Genomic DNA, 19,581 nt, shown 5'->3' with positions numbered 1-19,581 from the left:
TTTTACTTCAAGAAAGAGGAAAAAGGGAGATCATACAGAAACTAATCAGCAGTGCCTAACTTTATAGCTCTGAGGGCTTAAGACCACCCTGAGAAGTGCATGAGAGCAGCTGTTGGCTGAAGAAGCATCTCTGCGCTACTCCACAGCAAACCGAGGTAACTGAGCTCCTACATCTTTGTGCCCACCATTACTCAGCCTCCAAAAAATGCAGGAGGTTGCTGAGGACCTGCTCTGCCTGCTGGAGTGCCAGGGGCTCAAGGAGGGCTCAGCTGACACCACCAAGAAAACCAATAGTGTAATCTCTTTCTTGGAACACATTTTAGCTCCAAGAAAACTACCACCTCCACATCTAGTATCTCATCCCTCAGCAAAACCTTAGCTCAAAAGCATCTCCACATTTCCTCTTACAGCTCAGGATTTTTTTTCATCTGTTACCCTGCCTTTATACCACAGAGCAAGTTCCATAAGCAGCACAGCAGGCAGGGGCATAATAATTTCCCACATATAGTTTGCACTTAAGTGAAATAGGTTATGCACTGAAATGAAGATTTGTACAACTGAAGACTGTATGAACGGTAGACATTTCCACTGAGGGTCTATCCTTCTCTAATGAAGGAGAAGAAACAAGCAACAGACTCATACTAAAGAAAGCAAACAACCCACCCCAAGTCCCCCAATTTCTAGGCACCAGGCTGAAAGGCCAGACTATCTGGCAGCTCCACCACAAGGCAGAATCAACACAGGCATTGATCCTGCACATGGTTTGTATCCTGTTGTAAAACTTGCAGCAGCTCTGCTGGCTTGTCCCCTCCTCACCTTCTACTGATCTCAGCCTGCAGGCATCACCAGCCTGGCTGCCCAGGTCACTCTGTGCTCCAGCCCTGTCTCCACACTCTGGACACTGCAATGCCCCCAGGTCTGCAGTGTGATCCCCCCACACACAGTGCACAGCACAGACACAGCAGCTCCCTTGGAATCCGAGCTGGATCTGCACTTCTCCCGCCTACAGCTGATACAAAGCTGCTGGCCCCGTGCCATCAGCCCAGATGCCACCCTGCTTTTAGAATTAAACATGGAATAGCTGCTGCTCCCTTTAAAAACCCTCTCATCTCTTGCATACATTCCCCTTTTAACTGATGTTGACAGCTTTACAATAAATTACTTCTAGAGCACAAAGGGTGGGTGTCCTCCTTAACACAAGTTATCAAAACATGAAAGACAACCCAACATTTGGTTCTTTGAAGCCAAATGAGACTGGGGAAGAAGGAGGAGGAAAAAAAAACATCTGCTGTCAAATACAGATACATTTGACAGACATGCTCCCTGCTTCAGCACCAAAATATCAGCACCAAATTTTAAATAGTTGCTGTGAGCTAAGTACCTAAATCTCTTGCCATGTGTCCTGTGAAACTAAAGATGGTTTTCAAAACACTTTTGTCCCTTCAACTACTTGAGCATTTATCCTCTGAAGCAGCGACTGCCTTGTAGTAGTATTCAAGTAGTGTCACAAAGGGCTCCCAGTCCCAGAGCAGCAGTAAGGTACAAGCACAATGTGATGAGTGCTGGGAGCATAAATAACCAAGCTGCTGCACAGCAAAGAACAAGGGGACAGCATCCACAGTATAAGGAATTGTAATTTATTTAGGGTTTAACGAGTTTGAGCTGAACCAAGCAAAGCTGTACATACATTGGTTATTCATCCTCAGATCTCAGTCAGGGTCTGAAGGATTACCCTCCTTCCACTCCAGCTCTAGTGCAGCATTGTTCTTACAGCTCTTTCCATCTGAGAAGTCAGTTACTTACAAGCCAGTCAGTGTTTTACTGGAGAGCACAATAAGCAGAAACTATCCAAAGGAAAAATGACAAGCTAGAAATAATGCAGAGGGTACCAGGTAAAAGGACCTCCTAGTTAACTCTGCCCTATCACAAAAGGTTTATTTTATGCTTATCTGCACCTGTATCAGGTATTGAAACCCACCCTCAAAACCAGCAATTTATTACAATGGGCTATTAGGGACTACAGTAAAGTTCCTGATTCTGGAGTATCAGGTGAGCTGTCAACGTGCCATAGAAAAAACCCAAACCACTACCCATGTGCTTCAGGTACAAATGGTGAGAAAAGGTCTGCTAGGAGCAATGGGAAGAGCTGATTTTGTCTGATAAATCCCTCCACTCTACAGAAAAACCTTCCTTTTACACTGCTAAGCCACCACACACCAATTAGCACAGCCACTGTAAAGACAGCAAAAGCACTCCTCCCTGCTTTGCTGCAGACTGGCTGTGCTGGGCAGACAGTCCCAGCTGCCACCAAGAGCCACAACTTCCAAGCTGTGCTTGTGTTCACTGTCTCCCAGCCACTGCAGGAGTCACTCTGGAGCCCTTGCCTAAAGCTAGAGACAAAATGCAGAGCAAAACACTGCTTGCTCCTCTGTCAATACATGGCTGCACCACATCCAGAACACTTGTGACAGAGATCCCCCTTAGGATACAGGACACAGTTAGGGGAGAATGGCCTTGCTACAGAAACTCAGCTGTTGGCTACGAAAGTCAATGCGACAGCTTGGGCTGAGGTTTTTTTCCTGCTTCCACAGAAAGAGACCAATCATTCCCAACCAGCAATAACACAGATTTCAAAGGAATATGGTAAAGCAGAAACAGACTGTAACATGCTAAGGTAACTGTTGCTCCCTTGGCAAATAAAGACACATCCAGTTTTAAGTGACCAGGATAAACCAGCTCTGTGTTTTGTTTGGTTTCACTAATGGGTGAGCATTCTTCCAGTCCCATGGATTCTCTTCCCTTCACAGCTTCACAATGGCTGCTGTCTGCTCATAAGTGACATCACCTTTCTCATTCCCTGCTCATCAGCAAGAGGTGGCAGAGTCTGACTGGGCAGCAGCCTCTACCACAGGCCCTCCACCGCAGGGCAAATCCCAGGCAACTGCAGGCACTTTGGGATTGGTGACACCACGTGTGGAATGGGAACTGAGCTGTTGCTGAGCACAGAGGTGCTGCAGAGCAGTCCAAGGGCTCCAAGCTGCACCAGCCCACAGGCAGGGCAGGTGTGTATGGGGCAGCAGAGCACATCACACACCCTCAAGGTGTTCTCTGCTGGGCTCTGGCAGCCTGGGAGCTCACACACAATGCTTCTGCTCATTCTGGCAGCAGGTGCTGCTCTAGCCTTTTGGCAGCTCCAGTATTACTCTTTGGATTATCACCGCATTCAAGAGATGACTCAGAGCAGCCTGCTTATTAACCTTTCCTTGTGGCTAGAAAGAAGAAAGGTAAGTGGGGAGTAAGACAGCAAGAAAAGGGGGGAAATGAAAAGAAGGTAGCTCTTGCAGTCTATTCTTAGTAGCATCATAGCTTTTTTCATTTACAAGTTCCTTCTTTCACTTCTTGATAAAGAAAAGACATGACCTAGGTCATTAATGGGAAGATTTTATTAGGCTTAGGGTGCAGAGTGAGGGCTGTGGTGTCATTCAGCTAAATTATAAAGGGCTAAATCCAAAACCATCACAAATGCTGCAATGCCATGCAGTAAAGCAGTTGACCCTGAGGTTAAACTCCAGAAACCCTGAATGGTGTGAGGCTCCCTGTGGATGGTACACAAGGCATGGAGCATTTTGAAATGGCACCCAACCAACCAGTCTGCTGAGGGAGAAACTGAATTAAGAGGAAAATGCTGAAGGAAAGAAGAGAACTTTAAACCATTTTGCAGTAGCTATGCTTCAGTGCACCATTAAGCCATTGTTCCACAATCCAGCACCAAATAGACTATGCCAGCATTTCTTCCAAGGGCAGAATAAATGTCCTCTTGAGCAAATTGCCAGGCAGCAGCATTTGCAGTGGTGTCACACCTTGTCCCACCCACTGCCATTTACCACTTTGCACAGGAGCACAGGGGAGGCTGATCCACCTTTCTCTGCGAGTGACAGGGATTTGAATCCACTGCCTCCCATTCCTAGCACACCCCAACCACAGTGCTCACTCCACACCCCCCTTCTCTACACCAGTCAGAGAAGGGGAAGGGGGCACTGCTTGTGGCTTCCAACAAGTGGAAAAAACAGGCTAATGATGCAATTTGCTAATTGGTTCCTGCTTCCATGAAGAACACCAAAAAAGATCTCCCTCCCTTTCTTTGGGCCAGCTCCTTGTTTTGTTTTCCTTCCTCCTCTTAAATATCATACTAATTGAAATACAAACCAAGGCAGCTCAGAACTGCCACAGGAACTGTAGGAATTCCTGTGACAGTCCAAGCCCTGTGCTACATAAATCAGAGTAGATGGCCACGACAGGCTGTGCTTAAATCACGAGTTCATGGATTACCAGTGCATGACACCTCAGACTATGATTGAAAAGCATTCTCAAAGGAATAAATTACCCTTGTGCTGCTCTTCTAAGCACTTAAAGTAGAACACAGCAACACACAACACAAGAAAAGAAACACAAGAAAAGGCAACCCACTGTGAAGTCACTGAATTCTACAGAAACAGAAAATTTTGTATGAAGCTCATACAAAAAAAGGACAATTACAAATTAGTAAAAAAAAAAAGAATCTTTTAAATCCTAGTCCAGGCTAGAATAGATGTATTAGATGGGCTGTTTCATCATGATTTCATCATGGTTGAATTTGAAAATCATCTTTATATTTAGCAAATCTCAGAAAGTCCTATTGGACAGTTACCTTGTAAGTAATCTTTTTCTATCAGAAAACTTACCTATTATAATGACAAATGCAAAAGTAGCCAGTGTCAGTGATGATCCACTGTTGATCATGTTGATGAGCAGCTTGAACAAAGGATATAGCAGCAATAAGGCCCAGAAAAGCCAGTTCAAAAGTGTCCATGGTCGACGGGGTGGAACTGTAGGGACTGCTGGGTAGGTGCCTGTGCGGTAATACTCTTCCTGGAATGCATCCTAGTGGAACAAAGGAGAGCAACAATTAAATCCTCATCTGCCAACAAAACTAGCCATTCCTGCCTTTGATGTTCCTGGAGGCTTGTAACCACAGGGGAAGATCAAAGACCAGCTGATGGCTGGAAAGCTTGTACTTTGAAGTCAATTAACATAGAGTAAAAACAAAAGGGAAAAAAGAAAAAAAGAAAGGAGGAGTATACACTGATGAGTGAATATTTTCTTTCTCACAGCAGCCTGAAAAATGCCATACCTGTATAGCAGCCTAGGAAAACAGGAGGGATGATGGGATGTAGACTCCTGCAGCAACGCAGACATCACTGCTGAACCTCCTGCAGGAGCCACAGCCACTGCCCAAGCACTGCAGGTAAGCCAGGGAAGTGTCTGGGCCCCATACTCAGCAGCATCCTCTGTCCCCTCTTATTTTCTCCAACTGCTGCTCTCAAACAGCACCCACAAACCTGTCAGAAAAGGTGACTAGGCACCATTTTGTCCCACACTCTGAAGCACCACCCCTTCCTATCTTTTTCCCATAGCCATAGTCTTGTTCACCTTGCTCCCATGACACTTGTAGGAAGTTTGGGTGCTGAACCTCCCTACAGGCAGTTTAGTGTATAAACAGTACAAAATCTCTCACTGGCTTTGAGCAAATTACTCAACCTTTAAGTATAATACAAGGAGGATAATGGGGTGGGGGTTGTTTTTTTTTTGTTTTGTAGCATCTTTTTTTTAAGGCACAGGAGACTTTGAATTCAGTACCTTCCTCTACAGCCCACATGGGTGGATAGCACTGCCTTTATGATCTCATCAACCTATGAGTGGGCAAAACCTCCCCTCCCTCCTTGTTCAAAAGCAAAGGTTATTAATCTATTATCTATTTATCTGTGTTATCACAAGAAATGGTTAATTAATGAAGCCAGCATTAGACTGACATAAAAAAACCCTTAATTTAATCAGAACGAAGTATGATTTTTTTAAAAGAAAGGGTTTTTGGTTTCTAAAAATTCTAGGAAAGCAATGACTAATCAAGCAAGACTTTTTTTCCTACTATGCTGTGATTTTACACTTACAGTCCAGCTGACACAAACAATTCTTTGCTTACTTAATAGCAACTTGAGCAATTACAAGCTGTTACCACTTTATCTATTTCAAAGTCAATGTTCAGTTTTTAAGGGATTATGCAGGAATTAAAGCACTGTGCTCTCTTTATTGAGATTACAAAAATCCTAAGTGTTTGACTCATGTGAGCTGGATTGTAGTGTGATCACTGTGGCCAATTACTGAGCCATCTCCAACAGAATTCAGAGTGTACGAAGTTCTCTTCACAGTGCAGTGAAGATTGTTTTGTAACACCAAGCTACTAATCATCAGTAAACTGAATTTACTACACACAGCTAGGTTTCCAAATACTGGTATTACCCATGGAAGTGAAGAATTCCCAGCTATTGCTGGCATTGCCATTAGAGGGCCTGCTACTACCGAGAGCAGGGCCCTTGCTGGAGACAAGTGCAGCAGGGTTTTCTTTGTCAGCTCTGCTCGGCATGAGCACTGACCACACCTCAGCCAGACTTGACACAGATGGAAAACAAAAGGCAATAAACAATGTCAAGGCCAACAGCTCCATCACATTTCTCACTCTTGTGGGGAACAGCTCTTCAGTTAGGATTCCTCACCCTTATATAGGTTCATTCATTGCAAAAGGCATCTTGTGGGTTCACCTGTCTCGAAAGCTTTTGCAAGGCTGCCTAAGATACCCAGAAACAAGCCAGGCTTTAAATAGACAACACACCTCACCATTTCCCAAAATCACCTTACTCACATTAGGTTCCTTTCATTCCTCTGCCTACAGAGCTTCTTTTCAGTTTGTAATAAATTCCATCCACGCAGGTATCACGTTCCAACACGGAAACATGCTCCCTCTATTGCCCCCACTGAATTAAAGGTACTTCAGAAGTGACAGTGAGGGGTAATGCAGAGAGGAAAAATCAGGGAACATCCATCTCCTCCTGAGAGGCTAACTGGATTCCTCCTCCCTGTTCCCACCAGGAGGTCTGACAGCAGAGGTATTCTGTGGCCCCTTTGTGAGGAAGACCACAAAGAGTGGGTATCCAAAAATATATCCTTTGTTCCCAAACACTGGAGTTCTGCACACTTCTCCTCTTCTGTTAGGCTTTGCTGATTCCCTAGGACATTCCTGTACATATTTTCAGGCCCTGCTTTCTAAGCTTTTCTTACAAGCAAGAAGAATCAGAAGCTTGCTCTCTTTTTAATGGAAATTAATATTCCCAAGCAGAACTTGTGCTTCAGGCACTGAGGCTTTAAGGAGGTAAAAAAAAGAAAACAAACATGCAAGGACTAGCAGAGCTGTGACTAGTTTATATTACCTCTTCAGACCTGCCAAAAAAGATCCTCAACTCAGTCCTTGTATAAGTCAAAGGGAGCCTTTCTAGCAATGGCAGTTAAGAAGAAAAGGCAATGTACAATCCAAATTGAACTTCTGTTGTAATTTGGAACTAACTGATACAGTGCTGGCCATATGTGGAAGGATAAAATCTACCCCATCCTGGTGAGGAAGAAGCATATGGACATGGTATTTACTCTAAGCCTGGAAAAGGAAGGAGAACAATGTTTGGTTTAGAGCAGCAGCACAATGCCACTGTTTATCTGGCAGGACTCTGTTCAACTGCATTTGTAGCAGTGACTAAGCCAAAAAATGAAGTGATAAGTAGCAAGAACATAAACATGACAGGCTCCCAGGGAGAAGTACATGTAGGTGAGATCAGACAAGGAGGTGAAAAACAACGGAATAAGCTTTTCTCAAAGATTATCACTTCTTTAATAATATCAATATGGGGAAATAAATAATTTTTTAAAAATTTCATGCCCCTCCACCTACATGTGCAGTAACTGCTGATTTCATTACTCACTCCAACACCTCTACAATCCTGGGCCATCTTGAGTGCACAGGCCTTGACCTCAGTGCCTGTGGCACTCTCCAGCCACTCTATCATGCTACTACAGCACAATTCAGCACACTGTATGTGAGTCTTGAGAAATTACAGCAAAATTATTAAACTTATTGAAAATAAGCAACAGCACAGGGAACCATAATGCATGTTAACATAGGGTCTCAGCTTTCCAGGAGCATGCACACTTTGTCTTACTTTGAAATAGTAGTTGAAGTGCTGCAACCAAAACAAAGTAGAGGATGAGTGTATAACGTGCAATGAATTACTGCCCTCTGAATAACAGTTTTTTACATTATGCCATAAATATTTTCTGACTCTGAAGATGATCTGAAACAGAATTAATTTTTGGAAACAGCACCTGGACAGAACTGCTGTTTGTTATCCAACCTAACAGCCTATTACCTTTTTAAGATGCAGGGCAGAAAGGTGGAACAAAATTGTATTTTTACCCTGCAGGGGGGCTTTCATCATCTCAGAACTCTGGAAGAAGTTGTCCCTGGTCTATGTTCTGCCAGTCTGATTTTTACAAGGACATGGGCTTCAGTAAACCAGGAATGACTGCAATGAAATAAGTTTCACTAAAGTAAAACAGCTGGAGAAAGAAAAAGATGTTGCCTTCAGAGAAAAACTAAAATCATCACCAAAAATCCCAAACCAAAACAAACAAACAACTCCCCCCAGCATTAATCAATCAAAAACATTCACTTAACCAAAAAATGTTTTAGAGGAATGGAAAATTGAACGCACCATACTTCACTCCTGGATGTAAAACTTCACTCCTGGACTATATAGGAAACCAGAGACTTAACCAACCAGAAAATGAAGTTGTCATGAAGAACAGATATCAAAAACATTAGGACATATTATACAGTATACCATTATGAAGGATAGATGTACACTCTGTTTGCACTAGAAGCAAATGAGTGTTTGCCAAAGAGGGAATAACAGAAAAATCTTGGAGTGAATTACTGCAACTATGTAATAAAGGATTCAGGAAAACAATCACCACATTCACACTTATGTTCTTATCTTGCAAACATCTGAACAGTTCTCTGGCACATGAAAATGGGCTACAAAGCCACAGAAGCAGAAAGTGGAGTTCTGCAGTGTTGAGCAAAAGGACCATCTGCATGTACATGGGTAACACCCTGTGGGTAACACCCTGCTTTTCTGCAAAGATGCTGGGGCTGTGGCTGAATTAGGGCACAAACTTTGGGATTAACAGGCAAAGGGAGTAGGCCCACAAGTGAGGTCCCAAGATACATTTACTTTCCACATTCCTGTAAGTAAGTTGCTTAGAGGAGCTATGAGTTACACCAGAAAGAGTCATGGTTTGAAACTGAGAACAGCCAGGGCACTGTTGATACAAAATGCTGATGAGGTGAGCAGGGAAGAGCACGACAAATGGCACAGCAGAACTCTGCTGTCCCAGCGAGAGGAAACCAGAGCATAGCTATATTCTGTAATTTCTACATCCAAAGCACTGCTGCATTCCAGTGTGAATACTTAACTTTGATCAAGGTATTGAAGCTAAGTGAGCTGCCAGGCCCTCATGCCATGCATACCTATGACTCCCACTGACTGAAATGAGAGTACTGTGCATTCAAAAAGCACATTCCCCAACAACTATCTCCAATATTCATAAAAACAGCCCAGAAGAAACAGATTCTGAAAGACTGAAGGATTCATATGAAAGCATTTGCAAAGAAGAAAAAAACAACAACAAAAAAAACCTGCTGGGCATCTACAAACACAATCATTATTATTCTCTCCCCATCCAATGAAATTAGGAATCCTAAATACATGCCTCCTATACCCACAATGTGAAAACAATTCATCAGCTTGTCCTTTTAATGCTTGATGTCTGCCTTGGTAAAAATGGCAGGGAAAAACAAGGGACTAAAATTCTAATACATTAAAGAAAATATTTTTTTTAGCCAACAAATTACTTCTTGATTTAGAAGGTGTCTTCTACCAATCAGAAGACGGTAAGTCAATTTCGATTTCTGCATCCTAATGCAACTTTCTAAAGAAGAGGCTTAAAACTGCTCTAGAAAGGCTTGTTTAAGCTTTCTTGCTGTTGCTCTATGTACAAAATGAAAGTGATCATGACTGGCAGCACCAAGATCAGCTTGTATTTGGAGAAACAGAGCACTTACCCTGAAAATGTAACAAACCAACTCACTCAAGCCTCCAAATTAGGACACTACACATGCACACTGTAAAGGTCTACTAGCACTATAAATAACCAAGCACTGATGACTCACAAGTGCTGTCTTGACAAAAAACCAACCTTTTCTTGATATAGTTTGTGGAGCCAGGTAGAACACTCCTGCTCATCTTCTGGGACATCCTCTAGTGGAATCCGCCTGCAAATGGTAAACAAGAGAAATTGAAGAATATTAAATACTTTGACTTTCATGAACAGCACTTGCATTACACAGACATTATCTGACAGGAGACTCACTACATTTTTCACCTTTTTTGAACTTGTGCAACACCTACAGCACTTCAACGAATATGGAGGAGATTTTGAAGAAATCTGTGATAGTCCCTAACTATTTGTCAGAACAAATTTGGCCATGAGATTTACCCTGCCTGTAACAGCTTTTCAGGATGGGCAAGCAGCTACCCTAAGCTGTGAAAAGCAATTTCTATGCTATGCCAAACTGACTTGCAATAGGCTGAAATGGTGCAAAGGAAGGTACAGCAAGAGGAACTCCTCTGTTCTGTTGGAGCTGACATCCACAAGCTGTGATGTCAGTGAATGCCACCCAGCCAGGCTGTCTACTCCAAACATGAGGACACCAGGCTGAGCTACCATGTGGGAAGAGGAATCAAGAGAAACTTTGGTTTTATCCTTGGACAAAAACAGTTCTAAAAAATACCTTTTCAAACAGGCAGAAAAGGAGAAGTAAAAAGAAAAGGTCACCTTATTCCAATTTGTGTTGCTTTCCTGGATAAAGCAACTTGACCAGCTCCACCACTGGCCCATGATAGCTCTTTAAAGGGTTATTTTGAACTCCTGATCACTTGCAGCATCACTTCCAGGCTCCTATGCTCCAACCCCACATCATCACATGCCCTGTGTGCCTGTAGCACAGGTGATGCTGGTAGAACCTCAGCTGGGAATTGGCTCTTTCCCAGTGAGATCATGGGAAGCCATTAGGGTATTCATAATTCACAGAAACCTTAATAAAAAGGAATCCAGATAATGTTTTTTTCACTAAACAACCCCCTTATTGGTAGGGAGGGTGCAGCTGTCAAATACATAAACAATGACACCACCAGATGGGAAAGTCCTGAGCCTGACCTCTACCAGAAGTACTGGAACATCTCTGGAACTCCTGTGTCAGACAGGTATATTCAACTCCACCTGAACACTTAAGATTGTGTTTGGTATCCTGGACAAATGAGTGAAAAGAAGCCCCAGTGCTGCTGCTGAGCTAACAGACACACAAATGAATAAAAAACTAACAAAAAAAAAAAGTTCTGTAGACATTAATGGACTCCTCACATACTTATAATCACAGAACTTTACCAGAAGCTTCCCAACCCAGAACTGAAATTCTATGAAGCCAGGTTAGTAGAGATCTTGAAAACATTCCTTCATTTGACCAAACGTGATTTGAAATACATACTCCTGCCAAAAAGGAATTAAAACATAGATTACTTGCCTTACATATAAATCTGCATGATATTTCTTTCCATTTAGAACTCCCAGCAATGTTGGATTTTCATTATTTCTAAAATTAAGGGTAGAATCATAGACTGCAGAAACTGCAAGAAGAGAAACAGGTTATGTGTTTACTGTAGTAATACAATGGCAATAAGTAATTCTCTCTCAGACAAGGAGAATATTTAAGTAAGTCATCAGCAGTAACACCACAGTTTGAGCTGTCACCAAGGTAAAAATCACAATGAAATATTCAACATGCAGATTTTCAGAAACCAAATAACCAGGAACTGCACCAGCAGAATGGAAAGGTTTGCTCTCCATCCACCCCCACCTCCCTTCCTCATCAGGTGCAGAATGATGGGCACAGAGAACACAGTTACAGCTTCTGACAGAATTCAATTAGGACTTCCCAGGAGTCAGATGTTTGCAGAACTGTTACCTTTTTCAGTTCACTGTGAATCAACAACTACCCCCTAAATCTGAGGAAACAACCAGGCAGATACACATTTTACAAACAATGAACAATAAGAATATTGACTAATAGGTGAAGTGTGTGTGTGAGAGATCTCCTACAGCAGGAGGGTTTAATGCAGCCTTAAGTGGCCAGGGTCCATGTCCATTATTTGGTAACTCAGGCACTTCCTCTAGGGCAAAGGCAGAGAGAATGACACCTTGTGTCAATTGGCTGCTGCTATGAAGACAAACAGATGTGAGGAAAATAACATGGAAGTTCTGCTGAACAAAACTGCTGCCAAACTTCCAGCATTGAGAAAACTGTGCAGCTCAGGACTGAGCTGAACAGTAAAACCATTCACAAAGGCTGATGGCAGATAAACTAAAAAAGCAGTAACAAGCAGTTTCTACAGAAAAAGCATTTGCTGTTTAAAACCACATGAAGTGTTGCAAAAAAGTTTATTTGAACACATTCTTAGATACACTATTTTTCTGATGTCACAAAATTACCAGAGAACGATTAATTTTCCCGACACTGAAATCAGTTGTGTATCGTGGTCTGAACTCTAAGAGAAATGACAGCAAAAAAACTTCTAGATTTTTGTCACAAAAATGACTAGGAAGCATTTTCATGTGTAGCCTGTGGTATTTTAGGTTTTCTGCTTTAGAGCTTTGCAATAATGAGTAAAAATGCATGTGGTGAACCTTTATTGTTAGACCTCTTGACCCACCTAAGAAAGACTTATTACACAGGACGGATTTGCTCTTGGTTTTGAAACCTCTCTAGCTATGAGAGATAAATATGACTTGGTCTCAGCATTCAGCTGCCAGAAACTCACCACATCATTTGTTACTGCAAAACTTAATTCATAGTAGAGAATAGAGCAGCCTGGCTGAAAGGGAATCCTGAAAACAAAGGCCAAACCCCTGTCACTGCAAAAGGACTCTGTCCCTCACAAACAACTCCATTCTTTTCCTTCTACAGTTGGGTTCTTAGCCCAAACTCAAAACTAAAACAAGCCAAAATCTACTTCAAGCACACTACTTTCCCTTTACAAGTATGAAATTACTTTTTCAAAAATCAATTATCTGCCTCAATTTTTAAGCTTCTTAGTGTAGAAGGATTTTACTAATCTACTCTAATTTACTAATCCAATGTAATTGAAGGAAAACAAGAGCTCAGTTTGGTTTATACAGTGTAAGCTTCTTAGTTTTTTCTTTAATAGCATGAGATTATTCTAACAACGATAGGGATGCAATAAAGTGAAGTATGATATACACAATGCTTTTTCTTCCATCTCTTACAAGGCATCTACATTTGAGTTTTTATATGAATTGGGTCTTTGCTGAGACACATTGGAAGACAGTTCTGTTACAAAATTTTTTTTGTGGAGATGGACAGGAAGATCTTTACATGCTGACAGTCTTACACAGAGCTTTCCTTTCCTCCGGGGAAGAAAAAAAAAAGCTATTTCAGTTTCCAACTGGTCTGTAGTTTAATATTCAGTCTAGTATTTTTTAATAACACAATGAAATCTTTTGGGGCAAAGCAGTACCAAACCCAAGACAATGATAGCAATGTGGAGGAGTAAACAGACCTCTGCTACCCAGATATAACTGAAGATAACTGAAGATTTTAGCTTCCTCGTTCTGAGAGTGCAGGAAAAGAATAACAATGGGAGTCCAAGAAAAAGGCTGCACAAAATTAAAATTTGCCAGAAAGCTTCCAGAGTCAAAGCAGCACTAGAATGCTGTGTGACACACATTGGAACCAGTTATCATTAAACATGGATTTTGCAACTGCATAATTAGGATTGGACATCTCATGACTTTCTCATCCAAAAGCTGAAGAGACAAGAAAATTCATTCTAAAACAAGTAAAAAAATAACTCCATCTTGAAATGTATCTTCAAAACATTGCAGTTGTTGCACTCTCACGCTAATATAAGTGGCATTTGAGAAGTTTTGCTTCAATTGTGAAGTATTTTTTCAGAAGAGTCATATCTCAGATATATCTCCTTTTCATTAAAAACCAAACACAAATATTTGAAAGCCTTTTCTTTCTGTCAAAAAACTGATTTTGGCTTTTTTGTTGTTGTTTTCTAATCTCTGCCCAGCTTTTTTTCATATCATTAACTTTTGATTCCTTCTACAGCATTCTGACAGAGAGCTAAGTACTTAAGAATTTAAGATTTAATTTCTTAAATTCAACCTAAAAAAAATCTTCAGATTACATATCTAGAGAGGATTTTTCTTACTTTGACTGTCCTCTTGAATTTCATGCATTATTTTGTGGCCATGGTGGATTATGCCAGGATGATTCACTGACAAATTAACCTACAGGCAATGAGTGTTGCTACATGCATCTTCATACTAGCAGAAAATTATCTGAAGACTGGAAAAGGGAGGGAAAGGTACAGTAACATTCACTGTACTGCTGATGTGACACCACCCTGACACAATCCTTTGATTTAACATTTCATTAATCGGGTCAGCTTGAACAAAACCCACTCATCCTCTCAAACTTGGTTACTTGCTCTGGACAATGAATAGAAACCCACTTAAAAAAATAAATTAAAATCCAGGACTAACATACAGCTTATGGGGGAAAAAAGTCATTGCAATATCTACAAACACTGTCATACTGAACTCCATGAGAATATAGCCCTGGAATTTATTCTCATGCATTCCTTCTGGGACAGCAGTTCCCAGCATGCACAACTGGAGGAAGAGGTACACAACAAAACTTGGGCTTATCTACAATCCATCGTGAAATACATGTTTAAGTACAAGTCTTAACTAAATAAAAGCAGCTGAAAGGAATTGCCTGATACACAGCCAGACAATCAAAGTAACAGTTAAATATATCTTTTTAAATATTTGAGACATCTACTTTCACTGTAAGTAATGGGTGAATGTTCTACAAACAGATTTGTATTTTCACTTGCTTCCATGAACAGCACAGGTAGCCAACAGCAATTTTTAAAGAAAGTGAACAGCTTCTAGAAATTTCAATTCCTAGGGACTGCTGTAAAACCATACTGGTAGGAATGATCACCAATGATAATATCTGAACAAGTCCAGAAAATATTAGAAGCATTTTTTAAATAATTAAATTATGTTTGGAGATCTGAACTTCTGAAAAGCAATTCCATTATCACTCATGAAAGAAGTTAGGAAGGAAGGTTCCTCACTTGTTATATTGCATGAAAAGTATTTTTATCCAAATACAGCTGCTTATGCTGACAGATATGGCATCACTGGCATGGATGCAGCTTCCTATATATGCACATTAAATAAACTCTTTCTGAAACTAAGTTTTATAAAACAGGTGCTTGCCAGACTGATGCCATCAATGTGTACTTCCAGCTACTGCAGAACTACTTCAGATCTTCTTCCAGAGTGACTGCAGCAGGTAGCATTAAGACTTAATACGAAGTTTTGAAGAGGACCAACCTGTGATCTCTGCTGCTACACATGGGAATTAGATCTACAGCCAGACAAACCAGCAGCTACCCATTCTATAGTACTACAGTCTGACAAGCTGAATCACTGAACCCCTTATCTCTATAGGACAGAAGCATGCAGTAACCCAAGCAGTAACTTTTCTATCTCCTCTCATTGCAAATAGCAACAAGGCAAGTAAAGCAACAAACCTAGAAGATCCTGCAACACCAGTCTGGGGCCATCAAACTCTCAGAGGTTTGTTGGTTGGATTTTTAAGCTCAACAGTTTTTTGCTGAAACTGTGTATGAGAAGTTATGACTCTGCTTCTCCTTGAACCCTCACAGGGAAATACTGCCTTCTTACTGGCTTGACACTGCTCGAACTAGCAAGTTATAGCTTCTGGACTGAGGCAGTGCCATGCACTTCCCTAAAGAAATAAGTAATCTAGCAACCTCAGTCACCTTCTTCCAAAGGCATTTCAAATATTTAGGGTACTAGTAAGTGTTGCAGTAGTGTGTCACATGAATGTCCAAAACTTTTCATAAATGTCACTTGGGTTTCCCAAAGTTGTTTGTTTTCAGAAAACAAACCAGCTTCTTATCCCCAGTCATGCCGTATTTTGCTTGCATTACACAGAGCAAGAAAGAACAAGTGAAAAGAACAAAAAACACTACCAAAATAACCTGCTCCTGATTCCCAGCTCAGGGCATTAGAGGCCACAGAGTTTTGACTCATCCCTTCTTCTGTGCCTCAAATCTACTACCCCCTGCCCTCAGCAGAACAGTCACCCTCATTCAAAGGCAAGGCTAAATGTGCTCTTATTAAGGGGGTTGCTGGTTGCTTGACATAACTTACCTCTTCTTCATGGATCCCAAAGGTTCCAAGCTATGCTATAAGTCTTGGGGGTGGAAAGTTGTGGGTGCCTGGGAAGCTATAACAGTGGTATGATCTACCTGGTTTGCCAGAGGATATTTAGAAGAAACACAAAAGACAGCAAGCCAGCTGACTAGGAAACTTTTCTTATAGCAGCTATCCCAGATATGCCACATGAAAACATGTCTTCAAAGACAGAAGAAGTTTTGACATTAACTTCAGCCAAGCTGGAACATTTTCTTCTAAACCACAAACCACTTTTTTCTTTCTTACACATCAGCCATCTAACACACAAACCTACCAGACCCCAAAGACCCTGTAACACTACAGCTACCTAGCACTGTCTTTCCTTTGCACGTGAAGTACACAGCAGAAGACTGACAGACAGTATTAGTCAAAGAATAGAACTTCAAAGGCAATATGTGCAATATTCTTACTTGATGTCACTTTAAAGTTGCCAAATGCAAGCACCCATAAATAAATGGGAAGCTCAAAACAATATTAAAGATGAAACACTTGCTCATACTCTGTAATGTAGAAACTGTTCATAAATTTCATCTACATATATCTTCAAGCAAGGTCTACTCCCCTTCCTCAGCTCCATTAAGAAACTCTAAAGAGCAAATCTATATAGAAATTTAAAGTAGAATATTTCTTGATTTAAGAACTGCATCATTTGAGGTAATCATTTACCACAAGAAATTATTTTAAGACACACTGCCTCAGATTCTCTACTGATGCATTTGCTTCATTTAGAACAGAACTGCTTAGCAGAAATGCTATCCTTTGGCAATAGGCACAAAATATGCAAGAAAATACATACCAACTGGTACAAAATATGCAACCGAGATTCCCAAACACAGAGTCACAGTTATCAAAACATAAAAATAATAAATTAAAACCCTCAATAAACCAAACAAAAAAAAATTCCCAATCAAAACCAGCCCCACAAACTGATTCAGGACTTTGCTAATAAGACCAGAGGAGAGTGAAAAAACGGTCTGAAAGCATCCCAGGATTCTTCTTCTAGGGTACACACTAGAGGGAAAAGAAAAGCAAGGGAAACTGTCATGGGTTAGAGGAAATAACCATTTAGCATTGTCCCCTGTGACTTTCCTTACCTACATTTCTCAAACACTGCACGGTGACAGCAAATCCTTTTGTTCGTGGCAGCAGGTGGTACTTGAGCTTGGGCAGACCTTTGGCTTCAGCCACCTGCATGCTGATCTGGTGCTTCTGTTCTGTGAACCTTGTGCCCTCACAATGAATCAGGAACTAAAACCAAGACACAATTACAGTTAGACAGAAGCTCAGTCTTCTGCTGACTGAGCAGAGATCTATTCCCACCAGCACAACCCAAATTAACACTGCTAGCAGGGACAGGTGTATCCTCATACACATTTGTGTCATTTATTTGACTGAGGTAAAAAATCCCAGCCAACCAAAAAAAAAAACCCAACAAAACAACCCAAGACCCCAAATCCAAACACTCATCCAACTTGCCATCAAGTCTGAACTTCAGCCTTTAGGCTTTAACATCTGCTCTGCCACTTGCCATCAGAATGACTTGGTTTCTCTGAGTCACTCCATCTCTAATGAGCTGTTAGAAAACACTCAAACACACTCCTGTTGGAAATCTCTCTGATGGTGAAGTGTTCAAATATCATGGTATCTAAAACTTATTAAGTGTCAAAACCAAACACATTTCTAGGAAATGCTTCAGTCCCCAGCTTGTATGCCCTCACTCCAACCTGCTTGCTTTCCCTATGGCACTCAAGGTCCATGGACAACTTCAGACAGGAACTTTGATGCCAATGGGACAGCTGATAACAGATGTAAGGCAGCACATGCAGGACAACTGAAAGGCTCATGCCTCTTAAGAACTGTACAGGGAAATGCTCAGACATGTATAATCTTGTAACTGGCAGGCAGAAGAGAGCACACAGATCTTTGCAGATTTATCACTTGCTCATCTGCTTTCTGCCAAGTATGAATGCAAAGTAACACATCAGAGAGCACTGTCAAATCACACAAATTAAGTCCTCATAACCCATAGCAAAAATGTAGCCAAAAAAGACAGAGATATTGAAGAAACTAGCCAAGCAGCCAGCTTCAGTTCTAGCTCATCCAAGAGTGCTTTCACTCTGTGTTGCAAGCATAATGTTATCAGATTGATGACATATAGAGAAACTGATGAGAAAATTTCTCTAGCATGCTTTGCCTTGTCTACCTTACAAGGTGCTATTGTTGTGCCTTTTGACATTATGTCATCATACAAAGGCAAATTAAAACTCCACACTGCAATAAACCCAAGTGTACATCAACAATTATCTCCCTTCCTCAGGTATAGCTCCTTTTTAGCAATCCCATCTACAGGCTGATGGTGGCTTGGTGCTCATTGATTAGAGTTGAGCTGCCTATGTGTATAGAAAAGTCACAGAGCACAGGCAAATCTCTGGAGAGAAACTGAAACTAAAATCCCAGAATCACCCCTTTGCTAGGCAGCCTCCTGCCTGGAACTCACTGAAACACTAAAGCACAGAGATTAATTTTGATTGCTTAGCACTCACTTAAAGCAATGACAATTAAAAGAAGAAATTTGTTTCAGAGTATAAGAAATGCAGCTTAAACATCTTCACGAGGAAACAGGAATATTTCTGTAGGCCCCAGGGATGCTGCTTAAGATTCCATTTCTTTAACTGAATTGCACTCTTGCCATCACTAGCTCAGAAGAACTGCAATTTTTATGATTTTTAAGAAGAGAAAATATTCAAAGGCTTTTCATTCTCACATAAGGAAATGCCAGCACTGAATACTAAAAAATTACAGTGATGCAAATAGTAAAAACTTTCTTGTTACTGAAGAATGACACCAATCCTCTCCCTGGAATACAGTCAATGGCTCCATCAGGCCACTTCTCTAACCAGATGGCTTGCACTTCTACTGGGCCATGTCTGACCAAACACCTTCCCAGGAATGGCAGAATCATAGGGAAGGAGAAAACACTAGTATGAACTCTGCAATCTAAGGTGAGAGGGGAGCTTAGGTAACAAATACAGTTGATGTGCTTCAATACAACATTGTCGTGTACATCTTTTACACAGCCATGAACCCCTGCATCTACCCCTGTCCAGTGCCTGGAATTAGAGAAAGGCAAAGTGCACTGAGTGGATCACAGTGCAGGTATTTTTGCAGTAATATCTGTAGGGCTTCAAACTACAGAGAAGGAAACAGACAATACAG

At 41.2% G+C, this 19,581-nt stretch overlaps 1 protein-coding gene across 2 annotated transcripts in view; it reads right to left on the bottom strand.

Moving 5' to 3' along the window:
• Positions 1 to 19,581, bottom strand: part of AGPAT4 (1-acylglycerol-3-phosphate O-acyltransferase 4) — a 69,267-nt gene that overhangs the window by 4,204 nt on the left and 45,482 nt on the right. For both annotated transcript variants that reach the window (XM_079333466.1, XM_079333467.1), the window contains 4 exons: positions 17,460 to 17,613; positions 11,564 to 11,666; positions 10,180 to 10,255; positions 4,722 to 4,920 (listed from right to left, as the gene is read on the bottom strand). In XM_079333466.1, coding sequence (XP_079189592.1) covers positions 4,722 to 4,920; positions 10,180 to 10,255; positions 11,564 to 11,666; positions 17,460 to 17,613 — 532 coding nt within the window. The remainder of the gene's footprint in view (positions 1 to 4,721; positions 4,921 to 10,179; positions 10,256 to 11,563; positions 11,667 to 17,459; positions 17,614 to 19,581) is intronic.

This window comes from Erithacus rubecula (genome assembly GCF_903797595.1).
Source record: "Erithacus rubecula genome assembly, chromosome: 2".
Taxonomy (NCBI): Eukaryota; Metazoa; Chordata; class Aves; order Passeriformes; family Muscicapidae; genus Erithacus; species Erithacus rubecula.
Note: the sequence above shows the minus strand (reverse complement) of the source record. Positions and strands in the feature narration are given on the sequence as shown.